The sequence below is a fragment of the Amblyomma maculatum genome, chromosome 3, assembly GCF_055883805.1.
Source record: "Amblyomma maculatum isolate TAMU_Amacu chromosome 3, ASM5588380v1, whole genome shotgun sequence".
In the NCBI taxonomy this organism is placed as follows: domain Eukaryota; kingdom Metazoa; phylum Arthropoda; class Arachnida; order Ixodida; family Ixodidae; genus Amblyomma; species Amblyomma maculatum.
Genome location: NC_139346.1, coordinates 214,007,812 through 214,026,362, shown reverse-complemented (window position 1 = coordinate 214,026,362; position 18,551 = coordinate 214,007,812). Strand labels below are relative to the sequence as shown.

Sequence of the window (18,551 nt, the reverse complement as noted above, 5' to 3'; positions counted from 1 at the left end):
TACAACTGCCGCTTAAGCCAGAAATTCTAAAACAATTTGGCACTCGTTTTTTTTTTTTATATATATATTCGACACCATAAAACAGCAATTTACACAGCACTAATGTAACTTATCATGCCCATCGGAATGTCCGTTATATTTTTAGGTGACGTTCTGCTAAAATGCTTACAGACGAGCCAGAGGGCAAGTTTACCGAAAGTAGATGCACTGCATCGTCACGCATGCGCAGAACACAAGATCGCGCTTCGACGGTTGTCAGGTAGCCAAACCAGAAATACGATAAAATGTGGAGGCACTCGTTTTTTAAAATAGTTTCTTTTTTTTTTTTCGTTCATTTCGCATGACTGGTTTGAAATGTTTTTACAATAAATTTTCATATTTCATTACAATTTATTGCGCTCTCAATAATGTAATTTTTTTCATCACGAACACTGTGAACATGGAGGCACGTCACGTCCACATATGTGGACACATCGCCTGAAAGGGTTGCTACTGCTATGCATAGCGGCGCCGCAAAGGGCCCCCTGTACCTTCTTCTATGTTCCCGTCCAAGTTTCGTCAAACATGAGCCAGCTTGGAGCGCTGGCTCCCAGTGCATTTTTATGGCGGCGGCGCGCAAGCAACAACGATTAGAAGTTGTCAACAGAAGGAGTTGAAGTCCGCATACTCAACTACATGTTTAAATATAGTTTTAAACAAAGCAGGCACAAAATAGGCTGGGCATTGCAGGCAAAGAATACAAGGCAAGATCGCCTTCAGCCACAATCAAAACGCAAAATTACTTGCCTGTTCAAAAGGCCTAAGATTATTCTGCGCTTTCACCAACAGCTATCCAGAAAATTATCCAAGTCAATTATGGTATCCTATGCCAATTCATTTATCGTGTCACATACCAAAGCGAACTAGACGTAACAAAGTGCCTGAAAGAATGAAAGTTCAATGTGCATGATTATTATGCTGATTGATATCCTGCAAAAATCCCGTTTCGTTGTTTTTTCGCGCCGAAAGACGAAATATTTATGTTGCATTTCCGCCGATAACGAGACAGCAGAGACTCGCTTTCTATCGCATTGCGTGGTCACTGAAGAAACATAAACCAAAACCAGTTATGATGACCGGTCATAAGTATTACAAATTTCGCTTCCACGATATCATCTGTTCATATCATTTTCCGTGTTGAGCCTTTTGTTTAATGATATTTTTTACCAGTTCTTCTTTTCCTGCTTATAGCTTTTCGTCATTAGCCTAATTCACTCGCTAAGAGCCTCTTTTTAGTTGCATGAGATTCGAAGCTCCTCTATATATTTTTTCTGATATAAAAACTTATCTTTTTTTGTGTGTGAAAACTAATTTTTGAGCAAAAATGGTAATACAGCTCCAGTGCCATACCAAACTTTGGGGCGGTATGAATCGCCGTTATAAGTGTTAACAGCAGGTAATGAAGACACCCGGTATAATTGTAGTTTTCACTTACGAAAACGTTCTGTACAGCAAAAGGTCTTCTGTTTGGCTTGAATGTGTCGCTGGTGGTACGGCAGCAAAGACGAATTCTGTAGCGATAGCGATAGGTGCGTCAAGCTCGTATTCGGCAAAGCCACTGCACTAAACGCGCGACATCTCTGCACGCTAGGCGAGCTGCAGCGAAGTGACGCCATAAGCTGCAACCAGAGCACCCGGTCGACGCAGTAAATTACGAGGTGATCCATGTAACAAATGAAGGACTGCAACTTCACCTAAAACGCGAGAGGCGCGGTGCGCGCTTTTTTTTTTCTTTTGTTCCCGTTCATATACGACGCCCAAATACAAGAACGTGCGGGCTGCGTGGTATCCCCCCTGTCTTCGAGTACTGTACTCTACGGCGAATATTTTTCGCAGTGAGGATGCTTTAGTGAGAATCGGTGCAACGATCTAGGCGACAGTTTTAAGACTGGGGGTTTGCGCAAACTTCATAATTTTTTTTCTATGTGGGCTTAGTTCAGCCCCATTCTTTCTCCGTTTCGACAGCGTGCAGTAGGCACTCAGTAAATGCTAATAGATCGACTAACCTTTCACATCTCGTACTAAGGTTTTATGCAATTTGATGTTTTGCGCCATGCCGCAGAGCGCAGGTGAACGATGATACCCGGTATATCCAAGTTCCTCGGAGAGCAAGGTATGTCCAGCACATTCCCTTGGATAGGTGGCTTCGCTAAATGTCAAATCCAGGTAAACTTGCGTTCTTCGTAGATCACACCTGATGATTTAGTTGCGGACAGAGAGCGGAGAACGTGTTCTCGACAGACCAAAATTGAACAACGCGCGGGAGGTAACCCTCAGCAGTCGGCTGACTAGCATTTCGTCAAGAGGACTTCATTCGGTAACTGACTTTCACCCTATTCATGTTCACTCGTACAGAATTGGTGCATTTAGCTCCATCGGATTTGTTGATCTTCCGGAAATTTATCTCCTTCGGTATCTTTGCAGAAGGATATTCTTTTTGACATTAATATTTTTCAGCATTACATCGGGAAGAGCCCGAAGGGGAAACAGGGCTCGCTCACTTGTTGAAGAGCACGATGTCCGGCTTCCAGACCTTGTCCGGAGGCAGCCGCAGCACCGAAATGCCGCCGTAATCCGCCTCGTCCCACTTGAGCTGGTAGTCGGTCCAGACCTGTGCCGGGGAGGTGGCTAGCTTGAGCAAACGCGGACCAGCCAAAGAAAGTCCGACGCACTTACCAGCTGCAGCCACACGTTGGACGTCATGATTTGATTCTTCTCGTTCTGCAAATAAGAAAAAGCGCCAGGCGGTGAAGACAAGTGTTAACACCTTCAGAATGAACATTTGTTCATGAGAAGCGCATCAAAAATAAAACCTCCCATTTACGTGGCACGTTTTCTTTTTTTATGCTGGAATGCCGCAACCTAAACTATTCAGGGGTCGTGTGAGAACATCTGAAATTAGCTACAGTGCAGTGTGCACTGGCGAGTCATAAGGCGAGCATTCTTAGCGACCTACGATCATTTATGCATTAAGGCCGATCGCTGCTCCCTTCGCACATGCGCTTCTGCGAAAAATTAAAGCAACTAAAATCACAGAGGACCAAAATGGGGCAAGACTTCGACAAAATTACTTTAGCCGGGACTTCTAATTTCAGTAATAACTAACCAGAAATGCACAACTGTAAACGGAGGTAATAGAAAAAAAAGCGACCTTCTCATTAATGGAAGCACCATCAATATCTATAGATGACCTGAACACAACAAGCGGCTTGTTTCAAACTGAGAGGAAAAAATTAAGAACTCTAAGTGGCTATAAGGCTTTAAACGCTAGTCCTCTCGACTCATTCGCGTGACATTATCAGTGGCATCGTTCCTGCATACGCGTTGTAACTTCTCGTAGGTATCAAAAAGCCAATGAAGCATAGAAAGGCGGGCGTCGCGGACAGAAAATCATTGGTTTGGTTTGGTTTAGTTTGATTTATGGGGTTTAATGTCCCAAAGCGACAGAGGCTATAAGGGACACCGTGGTGGAGGGCTCCGGAAATTTCGACTACCTGGGGTTCTTTAACGTGTACTCACTTTATACTGCACCCGGGCACCTAGCTTTTCACTTCCATTGAAAAGCGGCCGAAGAAAACAGGATTCGATCCCGCATCCTTGGGCACAGCAGTTGAGCGCCCTAGCCACTGCACCACCCCGGCGTGGTGGGAAATCTCTTATACTGACTAAATCACATAACTATGGACTAATCGTAAAACGTGCAAGTAATCTAAAGCAGTGTCTGCGATAGCTGTCGATTTGGCCTGTGCACACCAGGCCTAGATGTCATGGAGGTCGAGTTATGCCGTTTACTCTTTTCGCTTGCAAGCTGGTCTTCTCGGCGGGATGTGGCATGCCCTTCCCTAACCCTTTTACCACGACCCTTTCCCGTATGCAGGTTCTGTTCAAGTGTCATTCTTCTGAATAAAATTAGTTGATCCTCCCCCTAAAACGCATGTGGCTGTGCGGCCACGGACAGACGATGGCAGGTCTCTTTATTGCTAAGTGCCATCGAGAAGGCTGCAATGGCTCGTTCTCAGAGCGGCAATCTTTCACAGCCCCGCTGTTCGGCCCAGCTGCTGGGGAACACTAAAATCGTCTGCTGCCCACTCCAGCTATTCTGTTGTCGCCGCAAAAGCTTGTGCGCTGCACTACAGAACTTTCCGTCCCTTTATGCACCGTATGGCACTTAATATTTACTTTCGTTGCAGGGAGCATGGGCCACATCACGGACGGTCTTTGGATCGCGAGTTTCCTTATATGTACGACCGCACTGGGGCACTGGACCGAGAGAATAAAAAAGAAAGAAAATCTGCTTCCCGCTTTTCAACTTCAGTACACTCCTGGGGGCTGTTCAGGATTTCCGTCGTTAACACGGCGTTCAAGTATACGCCCACGTTGTCGTTTTTGTTTTTGTTTTTGTTTTTTACTCTTGGGTAGTTAAGATGCTTGCGTAGCTGTTTTCTTTCATTTAAACAGTACAGTACGCTCACTACTAAGAGTAGATAAGAGTTTTCCTTTGGCTGTAGCCCCTTTATTACCGAGAGAAAAATACCTTAGAAGAGTATTCTCTAATTACATCTTTTCAGGAAGAAAATTAATCAGCGATTGATATACAGCATGCGTTACTTTGCGATTTGGTAGCATAACATCTAGATATCATTTTCTCACAATACAGATAATCCTTATTTAAAGAGTTCATATTGGATGGGGAAAACTTTAGTTCGCATTCTTCGGCATTGCTCAGAGCACTTCATCTATTGTTACACAACTAGTTCGAGGAAGATACATCAGCCCCGCACAGGACGGGAGAAGTGTTCGATGACCTGTCTGTGACATTATCACGCCACACCACAGCTCGGAAGCTTCCTATGAGTTGGTGTTCTGCGCCTGAAGGAGCTGATTACATTGAGGAACGTTACACGTACCACGTTGATGAGCTGGATGAAGGACAAGCCAAACTGCACTTCCACCGTCATGTTCATTATTTCCACGGGCCGGATCAGCTTGTTGTAGTCCCGAAAAAGATCTCGCACCAGCCGCTCCTCGTCTTCAGATGCCAAAACTGAAAGAGACGCGTAAGTACACTTAAGCAAAGTTCACGTGGTCCGCCTTTTTTTCTGCACACACCGATACAAATTGTAGCCCTGCCACCACGCCGCTCACGCACGCAGGCCGATACTCTTCGATTTCATTCAGCCTCCAAATAGAACACAAACAGAACAGAAGAAGGGACAATACACACATTGAAGTCATTTTTCGCAACCAGCATTCACGTGAGGAAATGAAGGAGGAGGACGTGGAAATGAAAAAACCGGGGAAGACGTGATGTCTCGCACCGCGTGGTCCTCCAAACCACGCCTTGAGGGAAAAGATAAATAAGTGAAAGCAAACCGGGGAAACTACATTGTATAACTTCCCACGTCCTTCTTTCTATCTTTCCATTTAGTAGAGTGCCCTTCTCGCGCCAATAGCTTCGCTCCGTTAAGATCCATTAACATATCCTACCGTTAGAAAAAAAAAGTCCACTCACAATCTATAGGGAGTGCTCATGTCGGCCCAATGCACGTGCGCTCGTATCCGTGCTGTCATAAAACACTATGCAGCTACGTACAGTGGAGCACGTAGTCTGCTGCAAAAGATCTTCCTGTGGTACCTATAGGTTCCAAAGAACCGCCTCGTTCATACACTCTGTAGTATGACTTCGCGCTGCCGGCATTAAAACCAACTTTAAGACGAGAACCAGGACAAAATACATGATGCCACTTTTGCTGTTAATGGCGTTTTTACCACGCCCTATCGCTAGTACTGCAGCATGCAATGCGGCAGAGATGCGTGGAATAGCCCGTCCACTCTGCAGCCGATGTTACACGAAGTGGCTCGTGCACGAGATATGAAATGTGTTTCTGATAGAATAAAGACTTGAGCTCTTCTTTCTGACGAGTATTTATTGCAATTTTAGCCTTTACACTGATGATCCCACTGATGACCAGCGGTAGGCTCTGAAACCAATTTACCCAAACATTGCTCATTTTACCGTTACCATTTTCGAGCAGAACGATTGTCGAGGTAAAATGTGTATTCTCGCTTGCTTTAAAATTACAATGAGTGAACGCGCGAAACAACGGCATCGTCTTGGAGAATGGCGTTAAGCTTTTTACGAGGGACAAACAAAGCAGAGACACAGAACAAACACACTGTGTGTTATGCATTCGTTCTGCTTCTCCCTCGTAAAAGTTTTAGCGCGGTTCTTCAATTTGTTTCACCAACTAGGCCAAATTACCGCGCTTTTAAAGGCATTTAATGTCGCAGGCGAGAACTGTCATGTTCAAAGGACGAAATTACTTTTATCATCAGCGCAGTTGATTACTCCACTAGTGGAGTATTATCCGCCGAGAAAGTAAAGGAGCCTATATCATATCCACATGTCTTCAAGTATGCCGCATATGGTCAGGCCTCCCTTCATTGGGCAAAGTGCGCTGTTGGTGCCCTCAGGCTGCAACGAGAAGCTCAGCACCATGACTTTCCTGCAGCGCGTGAGACTGAAGGTCCGTAGCAGACCACGGTTCAGGTTGCGTTGCGGAACATGGTGCGCACATAAACGAGCCGGCCGCCAATTTCGTGCGCGCAGCCATCACCGAGTAATTTGCGCGTTTGCGGCCCCCGCATCTTACAATGTGCAAGAGGTGATGTGCCCGATTCTACCTACAATGTGCCCGATTCTACCTACATACCTAGCCGCTTGTTGCGGCAACTATGCTTTGTTGGCGCCATGCAATCCTGTTTTGTGCTGTGCAGCGACAGCCTTATAGATTGCCGACCGAACCGGCCGACTCGCAAAGACGCAAAGTTACCGAATAATACACGAAAAATTGGCAGTGGCTGCTCGTGCAATAAAGCTGATAGTGCGAAATAACTGGTTAAAAAAACGTCTACAACTTAAGTGTAACAGAGACGAGAATTCAGTGCGCGAGCAAGAATCTGTCTAACCTTACAAAACAAGCCAGCTTGTCTTAACTATATTGGAACCGCAGACTGGGCCCTCGATCACATATGATCGATGGCTTGGCACGCACTGCCGAAATTAATTTGAACTTCCGCGCGATGAAACACGTAACCACATTTAAGGTTAATTTTCGGTTTAGTGTTTTGTGTAATTCGCTTTATTTCGGTAGGTGGTGGCGTGGTAGAAATAATTATCTAGAGCACTGCTGTTTCAAATGCAAAAAAAAAAAAAAAAACAAAAAAAAAAAGCAAAGGCGTCGAGTTCGCGTTAGAACCCGTTAAGAATTTCGTATCAGTCGCGTGATTCCGGTGCTTCTGCTGCTAATTACAGCACTATACCTAAAGGTCTGAAGACAAGTTTTTATAAAGCCATGCTGATGGAGGGTAAGTAATTAAATTTCTTGCAAAAAAATTACTAATTCTTTTTCTAAATTTTCAAAGATGTTTGGCAAAACTGAAAAGAATTGACATGGGGCAATAATTTATGAACTCTTTCGGTCATGTCCAGTGCAAGTAACTGCAACCGTGGCAAAGTACACGTCTTTTACATATACTTCCTGCGGAAAGCAGCAGTTAAATATATTCTAAAACTACTCAAATGGTTTGAATAAAATACTCAGTTGGCATGATTTTAAAATATTTTACATCGCGCGTAGTACTTTTTTGAGAGGCGAGTAAACAACTTTCATTTTTTATAGAGTTTATTGCAGACATGCGCCAGAAAGTTAGACGTGGATGCAGTTTGCACAGGACCGGGTTTGTGGGAGTAATGTAGGAAAGGCCTTCGCCCTGCAGTGAGTATAATTCGGCTGATGACGATGATGCCGACACAAATGTTCTTGAATGACTCCGTAATTTGACTAGTTCAAGAAATTGGGCTTGAACATTCTCAGCTAAAAACACCAAAGAATTGTTGAAAACTTCTGCTATGTTTTTTCTTGAACGTTTATCAATGTATAAAATGTCCAGCTTACGGTTCCTGTATTGTACGGTATAAAAATCGATTTATTTCTATCCAGATTGGGTCATCTGTGCTTGATGTTTTGCTGTTGGACGGTTTATTTCTGAAATCCTTTTTTTTTAATTTTTGTTGAAGAAAAGAAGTGACTATATTTTGATATAATTAGAGCTTCCTTGACTCGTCGGAGGATCTAGCATGAAGGAACCGTTTAAAAAATATAGTTTTTCTTTGGTATCATATTTGGGAATGATCGATATTAATCAAAGGCCTGCGTGACTTACTGTATCTCTTTGCGGTTTTATAAAGGAAGCATTTAGCATACTAAGCTTGTAAACAGCAGTTGAATTATTCACCGTGCTTCGTTATTGTCATAAATGAGATCGTAGTTTCAATTTCATAATTTACTTCAAACTTTTCTAATCTGTGCTTCACTATGCACTGATATGTCGCACAAGAAAGCTGTTGAGAGACCATTGTCCACTCGGTAGAAAATAAGAATTAGCAAGCTATTCTTACGATGGCCTACATACGTGTGCTTCTCCATGTATGCGCAGTTGTTCACAAGACGCTTCACCAACTAGCCTGGCAAAACGTCTTCATGCACTACTCCGGCTTTAGTAGTGGTACATTCAATGTACCACTACCCCTACCCAGTGACCATCCGTCCCAATTTAGGCGGGGCATGTCACCGTTTTGTCGGTGTGGCCCCGTTGTCCCGCCACCATGCTCGTGGGACGCCATTTTGTCCCATCTTAGCTACACTCGCCACATTCGCTCCGCCTATCGTGTGTAATTTTTTCTCAGTCTAGCTAGATCAGATAACCAGAGAAACTTGTGTTGGCGAGCTAGTGAGGCTAAATTAAGGCCAGGCCCAAAACTCGTTTTCCCGTATACATTTGCCCACCCTGTTCACGCCGCACGCTTTCGTTTGTTGATTTTAATGCTTCATCACGCCAAGAACAATACCTAAATGGAAGTGCAGATTCAATGGAGAACTATCTAAGCAGTTCCCGTTCCTAAGAAAACGAATTCGGCATGCGGTGTCCGCTGCACAAATCTGAAGCAGATTTTTCCTTCGCCCACAGGGGACGTACTAACATTTTAAAACACATGGGCACCTAAGAGCACAAGCGGTATATGTCAGCTACTGCGTCTTCTAATACCTGAACAGATTTCAGGGGAAAATGTGCTGGTGACAAGGAGTTAAAACTAGCTGCTTCCAGAGGTGTGTTTGTAGATCATACGATCGCCCACAACCAAAGCTTTCAGTCAATGGACTGCAGCTCACAACTTGGGAAACCTTTTATCTTCTGGCTTTAAAGTCATTCTTCTTCTTGGAAAAAAATGCCTCTATTTGATTAAGTTGTTCTAAAATTTTATTTAGAGATTTTTGGCTACTTTCTACAGGGCCAAGCTGCCATGCTTCCAGCGACTGTATTGCAGATTGAAGGAGACTCGAGGACTGCCATAGATTTTCACAAAGCCATGAACCAGCTATAGTCCAAACTCCAATACAGGAGAGGGCGAATACGGGCTGGTTGGTACATGATCACGAATGGAAAGAAACAGCGCTACTAAGACGGGACAGGAGAGCAGACAAAATACGGCGCATGTGTTTTGTCTGCTATCCTGTCCTGTCTTAGTAGCGCTGTTCCTTTCCATCCAAGACAGGCTTCATCGGGCACTTTTGCCATCAAGTGCGCGTTGAGAAGATGAGTAGCATAAGTTGCGAGAAAGTTCTACCAGGCCTCTGCGTTCCTCCTCGAGCCTTGGTGCAACCAATTTGATGAAGTCAGCAATGCCTTGTGAGCCTGTCTCAAGTCAGCCCTTTTGAGATGTGCAACTAAAACCTTCAGAGTTCAATCGCATCCATCGAGTGCTTTATCTGACGAAGCTTCTAACATTTTACGTTATGTCACGACCGAAACAGAACAAGAATGGGAGAGCTAGAAGAAGCCGGTCGAAGAACAGTGGGTGGATATGTGCTTCAGGACTTTGAGACGAATGATGTGCTTTGCGAAGGTCTATTATTGAGCATTAGGTGCATGCCAGGAACAAGTGCAAGTTTATTTGCTTTTTTTTTTTATGAACAAGTTCGAGGCTCCACAGAAGATACAGCTTCAACTGACGACACTTAAAGTGATGCTGGTGCTCAAAGTGAATGCGCACAGGACGTGTTAACAGTACCACACACACGCACGCACGCACGCACGCACGCACACGCACACGCTCACACACACACACACACACACACACACACACACACACACACACACACACACACACACACACACACACACACACACACACACACACACACACACACACACACACACACACACACACACACGCCTGCGAAAATAAAGGGCTGCTGAAGAATATTAATTGAATCCAGCAGAAGTATTAGATGTAGATTGTGCCAAGTAAGCTGAAGCTGGAGGAAAAGAACGCTGCATGATTTTCATGTGATAGTAAATAGAGCATGTCTAAACTGCATGCCGTGTAATGCAGATACCGCTCCCCCTACTCCTCCTTCCATGTCTCACTTTTGAGTCTGCGGAATATGTTCACTTTATGCATTAGCCCAAAATACACTGACTGGTTTTTGTGATTATGATCACTTTGGTTAATTTTATGTTTCTTGATTCTGTTTTTTTTTTGCATTTAAATGTGCTTGCTGCGTTTGCGACATATTACCGAGAATTCCATTTCTGTCTCCGAGTCTGATAATTTCACGGTTGTTTGTATTGCACTGTATTGTATTCTGTTGTAAGGATTACATTTCAGTTTCAGTTTATTTAGTTTTCTTGTACCCAGCACCTTGCCTGAAATTGTGCATATCACTTTGGTTGTGCGCTTCTTTCAGGAAAGAGCGCATTGTAATATAATGTTTCGATAGGCACCTCAGATGATTAATAAACAAATCAATCAAAGTTCCCTATCGGAACATTGCACTACATGCGCTATCTTCAGCTCGGAACCAGACGACTAAGTTTGAGCTATCAAACGAGTCGCCATATGCCAAAGCGTCCACCTAACGTGGCTGAAGACACCTCGGATTCCCTGCCTTACACACCAACCGAAAATGAAGTTTGTCCTCACATCCTGTTAATGTGCAGCCTATGTGTTTCCGCCTAAAGATCTCCCCTCCCCAAGTATTGCTGAGGGCAAAACTGCATCAATTATGCTAACTGAAAAAGCTCTATTGAGAGTAATGCAGGAAAAATGGTACTAAACTTCATCAAATCGGCTAACCTTCTTTTCTTCCTTTTAGTTGAAAAAAAGAGGCAGCAGAGAGACGCGCGTCAAAAGCTAACTGAGGAGACCATGCTGATAATGCCCTTATTGTCCTGCTTTGCGCTCTTTTTCTAGACCTAGCCGTCACGACCAAACAAGGCTCAAAGCTCAAATTGCAACGCTTTTACGGGCTGAAGTTTCACAATTGCCGAGGGAATGAGGCTACTCATATAGAACAGCTTAGGAAAGAAAGAGGGGAGAGCACAAATCAATAGCTTCAAGGACAGCCTGAAATAAGTGCGAGGTCGCATGTACAGAGTGTGCGTGTAAAAACTTAGAAAATTTTGGTGCGTATTTTAAACCACTAAGACACTCCATGTACCGCAGTGAACAGGTTGACATCCTACCGTAACCAATAAAAATGACCTCTGGGTCCAATTTTTAGGTGCATCCCCCAAATTATAGCAGATTTGCAGTAAGGGAGATATCATTCATTAGCGCCTACCCATGAGCAGCCATCCAGAAACAACAAAAAGCTGTGCAATTTTCACAGAAACTTAGTTGTATATAGAAGTAAAAGCCGTTTCGGTCAGGCGAACGAAATCGAGGACTATCACCTATTCAACAAACTGAGCTAGGATATTTACAAATGATAGGGCGAGAGCTAGCTAGCCTGGGACTCAAATCAAGGACCAGGACATATTTTTTTTTTTTTTTGTGAAAGCGGTTTTAGCCATATGGTTGGATGTGAGTGCATTAATCCTTGTTGCAAATTTGCTCCACCTTGGGGCATTCCTTTAAACATTGGGCCAATACCATTCCGACTTCGAGTTGTTGATCTATTCAATCTCGCCATACATCAACTAGCCCCCTTGGTTAGCGCAGTTGGTAGAGCGACTGCCCCTGCTGGATGGCGGTCTCGAGTTCAGAATGAACTTTTCTTCAACTGCTAAGTTACTGTGAAATCTGTGTAACTCTTGCTTGTTGCCGTATGGCTGCGCTTGTGTAGATGCTAATGACCAGTTCAGTTCAGTTCAGGCGTTCAGTCGTGTCCGACTCTTCGTGACCCTATGGACCATGTCACGCCACGCTTTCCGGTCTCTCACTATCTTCCTAACATCACATAACTTCATCTGCAGTGCCTCGAGGATGCCATCTAACCATCGCGTTCGCTGCCTACCTCTTCTCCGGTGACCCTCAACCTTTCCCAACATCAAATCTTTCTCCAGCGACTCCTCTCTTCTCATCAGATGACCAAAATAGCTGAGCTTTAACTGCCTTATTATAAAAATTAGCTCTGTGCGCCAAGAGAAAAACTAATTACTATTTTCGAGGTAGCGTAACCTACGTGCTGCCACAGCTTGTTCAACGAAGAATGTGTTCAACCACTACTTTTCTGGGTGATCAACGGCACCCGCTTATTCTTCCAACGTCAGTGGTCTACGCTGTGCTCTGTATCAGCGCGACACTTCCAGCTAGTGGCAAAACAGACTGTTTTCTAAACAGTGTCTGAAAGAAAGAAGGTGTTGAAAAGTAAACTACATATGGCTTGCACTATTGGCTATTCTTGTAAGTGGCCGCCAAACACATGCCCCTGGACCTTTAGTCAAGATCCTTCGCCGTATCTGTTGAGGCTGGATGATTGGCCTCCGGCCCTTGTGCAAAAAAAAAAAAAAAAAAAAAAAAAGAAAAAAAAAAGAAAAGGCCTATGGCCGCCTATCTTTCCTTCTCCATACGTGTCATCTTCGTACACTCAGCTCAGACATTGCGACAGCCTTGGAAGCAGTCTAACTGGCAACTCCAAGGACATTGAGCAACGAAGTCAGCAGACAAAATATAGCAGCGCCTTCAGCATAACGACTCTCATGTGTCCGCCTCTGCAGACCATAGGAAAAGGCCCTTCATTTCTGAATAATATTAACGCACTGAATGCGAGTTAGGATGTAAAGGCTTAATTTGCTGCCTCATTTTAGCGCCCTCCTTCCAGCCTTAAATATTAGGCACATCTTAGTGACTGACATCGCTAACTTCATGCACTCAGGCAAGATACTAAGCGATCTAGAAGTCACAACTAGTGTTGTGATTTTAGAAGCATGTTCATACAGCTTCTGGGTGAGTCTAAGCCGTGGCATTGGATTATGTGGAGTGGGTACCTTGTAGAGCGCGTCCACCCAGCGTCTCGGCTTCTTGCCTAACCGAGTTACATGGTCAGTGAACAAATATTCTTATGTCGCAGAAACTCATCATGTGTGTGGCCACAACGTAGCTACCTTTTGGGCCAAGTACCTCGACCATATGCAATAGTCCTTTAACGCCAAAGACATACTTTCTAAAACCCCGGACAGTACAGGTGAGCTGCAGCGATTTTAAATGCAGAAGGGAGGGGGGTACGTAAAAGTAAATAGAAGAAAATCTATGTCTTCGATGATCATGGAGACAGAAAGCACTGCACTTTTTCTTACGACGTTGCGCGCAGAAGGCTTTCGATCTGCTTTTATTGCCTTAGGGGCATATACCGGCAAGCGCTTAATTTGTTCTACCGGTCCATCTGCATTCAGTATGTTCCACTTCCACAGCCATGTTCTGGAGCAGCGCTGGTTGCGCACTCAGTGCCAAGTAATATTAAATACGTCAGAAATGATGAAGCAAGTTCATTCAATTCAAAAACAATGGAGCTAGTTCACTTCGTAGACCGTTGGTCGCTCGATATTGTCGGCATGGCGTAAGCGTAGGCAAGACTGTCGGTACCGCTTGATGGCGAAGTCCCCCGGAACACAATGGCCATGAAAACGTCCTGTCTGACCACCGAGCATGCTCCTCGCTCCCCTCTCACCTAAGCTTCACCTGATTAAAGTGGGAAGTGACTGTGTAACATCTGGCTGCTTGTTTCCTGCATGACTTAGCATTTTCCGCTATACCAAAAAAAGAAAAAAAAAACCTTAAATATGAGCTGGTTGCAAGTGATTTGTGCTGTGTTACACCTAAATCCTTCTTTCCTTGAACAGTGAACGGGTGGAGGACGATCAAAGTTTGATATGTGTCCGTGCTTACGACTTCTTTTTTTTTCTTCACTGAACACGTGGGCTCACTCACGAGGACAGCTCACGAATATTACTTCCCTGCGTGTTTGCTCAATGCCCTCAAACCGGGCAACTCAGTCCAGCCACTTTGTTACTGCGCCCGCACGAGGTTTAGCAAGCCGGATACCTGCTTCGTTGCTCGTCGATGATAGTGACTTTTGAAAGAAGTTTGCTCCCACACCAGAGGGGCAAATGTTTACGAGCTGAGTTCTTAAGCTTTTCTGTTAAAGCGGATTATTTAAGAAACCCGGGGCTTACACCGAGCAGCAGATGGTCCTTAGTTTTACTATACGCTTCTTGCAAGAGCGCAATATATAGCAGCGGAAAGAATGTGTAATCCTGCCCGGAAAGGGGCAAACAATTACAATGTATGCGTGGTCGAACCCTCTTTAACCTAAACCACAGCAATGGGAAGGGTTAACGGGATCTGCTCTCTGAAGCCAAAATAGTTAAATATGGTTTAACACAGCCTTAATGTATTTTAATTATTTATACTATTTAATGCCTCTCTGAAAGAATCCTGACTACTTTGTTTCTTTCTTTTCTCGTTTCCCCACCTCGTTTCTGTCCTATCCATTTTTCAGCAAAAGCACTATAGTTGGTCCGAGTCTCCTATCTAGTTATGTGTCAATGCCTTATTATTATTTTTTTTTTACTTTTGTGAACCATCCCCACAGCACTCTAAATAAGCTCTCTAAACAAGTGCAGAACAGGAGAGGGCGAATACACGAAACTTTAGTACATTGTGATATGGCTGCGATCCACAGAAGGAGCTGCAGTGCACAATATCCGTCACTGCAATATTTTCGACTTTTTTAAAAGGCGCCTGGGAGCTCCGTGGGTAAGGATGCTCCAAAAGTCGTACAGCAGACAGAGACCGAGGCTCTAGCCTTTGACCACAAAAGAAGACTTATAAGTCTGTCCGCACTTTCTTTGTCCAGGCTGTCAGGCTGTTCGCATCAGTTATCGTCGCGTTGGTTATTACAACTGCATGTACAGTTAGCAAAAGGTGCCATAGGCGTCATCTCATCTTTTTGACAGGATATCGGGCTCGAACATGTTCGAACGTTTTGTGCGTTTCCCTCCTATCTTTGAGAGCAGGATACATACAACGTTCGTGCAATGCTGCTCTCACTTAAGCTCAGCGTGTAACTGTAAAATGAGTCGGTTCCGGCTCATAAAGGCTCGAAAAAAGCCCCGTGAACTGCGTGCACAGAGATCGCGGTTTTAGATTTTTGTATATCTAGCGATTTTGCAAATATGATAATAACGCTACTCTATTCAACCAGCTTGTCTAGCGCCTAGGTTTCATGCCTGTGAGCTATAGTGACTAGACAGTCTATATGATCCGCTCAAACACGAACTAAAATTACGTCAGAACGGTTTGATAAATCGAACAATACCTTTAATCGGCACATCTTTGTGTATGCCTTCGATATTTCGCTGTACATATATCCGGTTTTTGCTCATAACGCACTCTCTTATCGTTCAACCAACCCCCCAAACTTTTTCAGCGTCTACTGCGAGACAGCTCTTTCCTATTATTTATTACACGGCAGCTTTCTTGGCCAAGCGATTGTTTGATATTTCTTTCACCCAGACTTTTCTACACACTTTCACCTTGTGTTATCTTCGCTAAGCTCTACACGCTCCCACAGTTCCCTGAAACCAGGAAAACCTAGGGCTCAACACACAAAGCGAATAATAAATTTCACGTGGAAACCAGCCTCTTAATAGGAAATGACGGCTCCAAATCGCCATATTATTCCCATTAAATATGTACAGTAAAGGGTTGTTTTCATACTGCCACCGATGCAGCTCTGTGCGAGCGGCCTTTAGATGTATGGTTATGGGCATAACCCCTTACTTGGTTCACTTCTCACCTCAGACGCTCATATACATAAATGCCTTAACCAACGTATCACATAAAACTGCGAACACGAAGAAATCCTACGAATCTGCAACACACAAACATTTCCAGCAGTTCCAAACTATTCTAGATATGTATGCTTCTTGTCATAATACAAAATGATCAATAAATGAGATCAGCTCGAAAATTAGCTTTCACAGCGGAAGTTTGAACCTTCAGCGCAGTAATTATGCGCTATTTATTGTCATATTGCCTACAATTTTTGCTTCTGTGATTGACCTCACTGCCTTTCTCTTACATTTTACAGGTCATCTCGCTGTCCTCCTCAGTTCATTTCAGATGCCGGTAAATGGCACCAGGGGAGAGGCAGGCACCAAGAGCTCGACATCGACCGCTGCAGAGGCGAAAACGCGGGCTCCGTTCGCGAACCGAAACTCTCAGACGTGCTTAGGGTGCCCGCTCTCGAACGTGAAAGGAGAGCATCGATCAGACACACGCGGCCCTGCGGACGCTGAAGGGAGAGGCGCGGGAGAGACGGCCGCGCCCGGAAAGACTAGCTCGCCTCGCGAAAAGCTGGCTCATTGACTCGGCACTAATTCTGTCACTGCAGGGTTGGAGATGATGTACTCTGTCAATCATTTCATGGAACCTTTGTGCTCTAGATGTAATATCTGCTCTAAATTCTTTTCTTGGTCTACCGCCAGCCTGAAAGCAAAAAGGAGGCTGTTACATTGGCGGTAGAATAGCGATCACGTTAGTACTACGCAATCATTAAGAGCACATAAATGCACATCAGTGATAACTTTGCTAACAGCAGAATCTAATTGCAGTTACATGCAAGTGAAACGCTGCAGATTTTCTATAAGGTTCATTTTCATGCGATATCGGCAAACTTACTGAGCCCCAGTCTTAGAATCTGATGCTCGCGCAACATCCATAGTAGACATAATCAACTTCAAACACCAAATCTACTTCTTGCAAAAACAAAAAGTATCTAATATTTGAATTCATTACCTCAACTCCAATAATTATTGGGACTCTGAAATCCGAAATATCGGAGATTTAAGGTTGTGGGCAATGTAATCCTTAAAGACAGCGGGAGCGTGTGTGGGCTGCCACTTGAGACGTGCTTCCTTCAGCCACTCTCACGTGGCACAGTGTCTCGTAACACGGGTGGTTCTGAGGACACGTGGGCGTCAAACGCTTGATTCGCATGTGAACGAGCACGTGGTGGTACATTCCGTGTTTCGTGTGCATGTCGATGGCCGCGCGACGGTATGAAACGCGTTTGACGACGATAACTCGGCGCAAGCACATGAAGCTGGCGAGGCTTCGCGCTGCTCGTCGTATCCGAAAGTAGCCGCTTTTCCCGCCTTTGTGATCGACCGGTGCACCACAACAGCCACGTACTACTTGCACCCGTCTCAGTCGCGGTGGCCATGGTGGGGACACCCTCTCTGCCCTGCCGGGCACTAGGACTCGGCGGGCGCCCTCTTCGTACGGACTGTGGGTATCCCGCGATGTGTGAGCTGGTTATTGTTTCTCAGGTTGTTGGTCGCTGTTCGCGGGAAGCGGCTTCATCTACCGAATAAGCCCTTCGCTAAGGCGACTGATCCGGGTAGCCAAGTGTGAGCGGAAGCTCGGCGCCCGCCGACCCCGTGGAGGCAGGCGGCAAGGGCTCTCGCGCGCACGTCCCCCCTCCGACTGTGCGGCGGCGGGGAGCCGGCGGCAGCCACCCGGGCGTCCCCATGGCAGCCCCCGAGCCCCCTGCGGGGCCCGCGGCCAGGACCCACGTGTGCGATCCGCTGCGGCAGTGGGTCGTCGGCCCCGCGGCGCGCCAATGGCGCGGTCCTTAGGCCTAGCGGCTAAGCCTGGCCTCACCTGGCGCAAGCCGCAGGGCCAAGAGCAGGATGGTGCAGGCGGCCGTCATGGCTGGCCGGGGAAGGCGGCGGACGGCCCGGTCGACATGGCGGCGGTTAGCAGGCGGCGGCGCACGGCGCGGTGCCGCCGCCCAGCGCCCGGCTGCGCCCATCGCGGGGCCCCATGGCGGCCCTCACCGGCATCGGCCGAGCTCGCTTCTCCCTGCTCCTCCGCTGGCGCCGCCTTGCACCCGGTCTGCGCCGCCGCCGGTGAACACGCTGCGCGCGCGCAGCCTCCGCCATCGACCCGGGGGTTTTCGCCCGCAGCGCCGCTCATTGTGATCGCCGTCTGCGGATGGGGGCGCTTCCACCGTCCCCAGAGAAGCGCGGCTCGCGCGACCCTCACGTGCTAGAGACGCCCTTGCACCCGGCCTTCCTCCCTCGGCGGGACAGCTAAGACCCGGTGCACGAAGGGCAGCTACGCCGGCACGCACTCGCTATTGTTCTTGCTTTATTTTTAT

At 45.9% G+C, this 18,551-nt stretch overlaps 1 protein-coding gene across 1 annotated transcript in view; it reads right to left on the bottom strand.

Moving 5' to 3' along the window:
- nAChRbeta1 (nicotinic acetylcholine receptor beta1) overlaps positions 1-18,276 on the bottom strand; it is a 33,170-nt gene extending 14,894 nt beyond the window's left edge. Inside the window, exons 1-4 of the mRNA XM_084599569.1 lie at positions 18,053-18,276; positions 4,947-5,083; positions 2,716-2,760; positions 2,541-2,650 (exon numbers count right to left, since the gene is read on the bottom strand). Of these exons, the coding sequence (XP_084455695.1) occupies positions 2,541-2,650; positions 2,716-2,760; positions 4,947-5,083; positions 18,053-18,203 (443 nt within the window). The 5' untranslated portion in view covers positions 18,204-18,276. The remainder of the gene's footprint in view (positions 1-2,540; positions 2,651-2,715; positions 2,761-4,946; positions 5,084-18,052) is intronic.
- Positions 18,277-18,551: the final 275 nt, after the last annotated feature.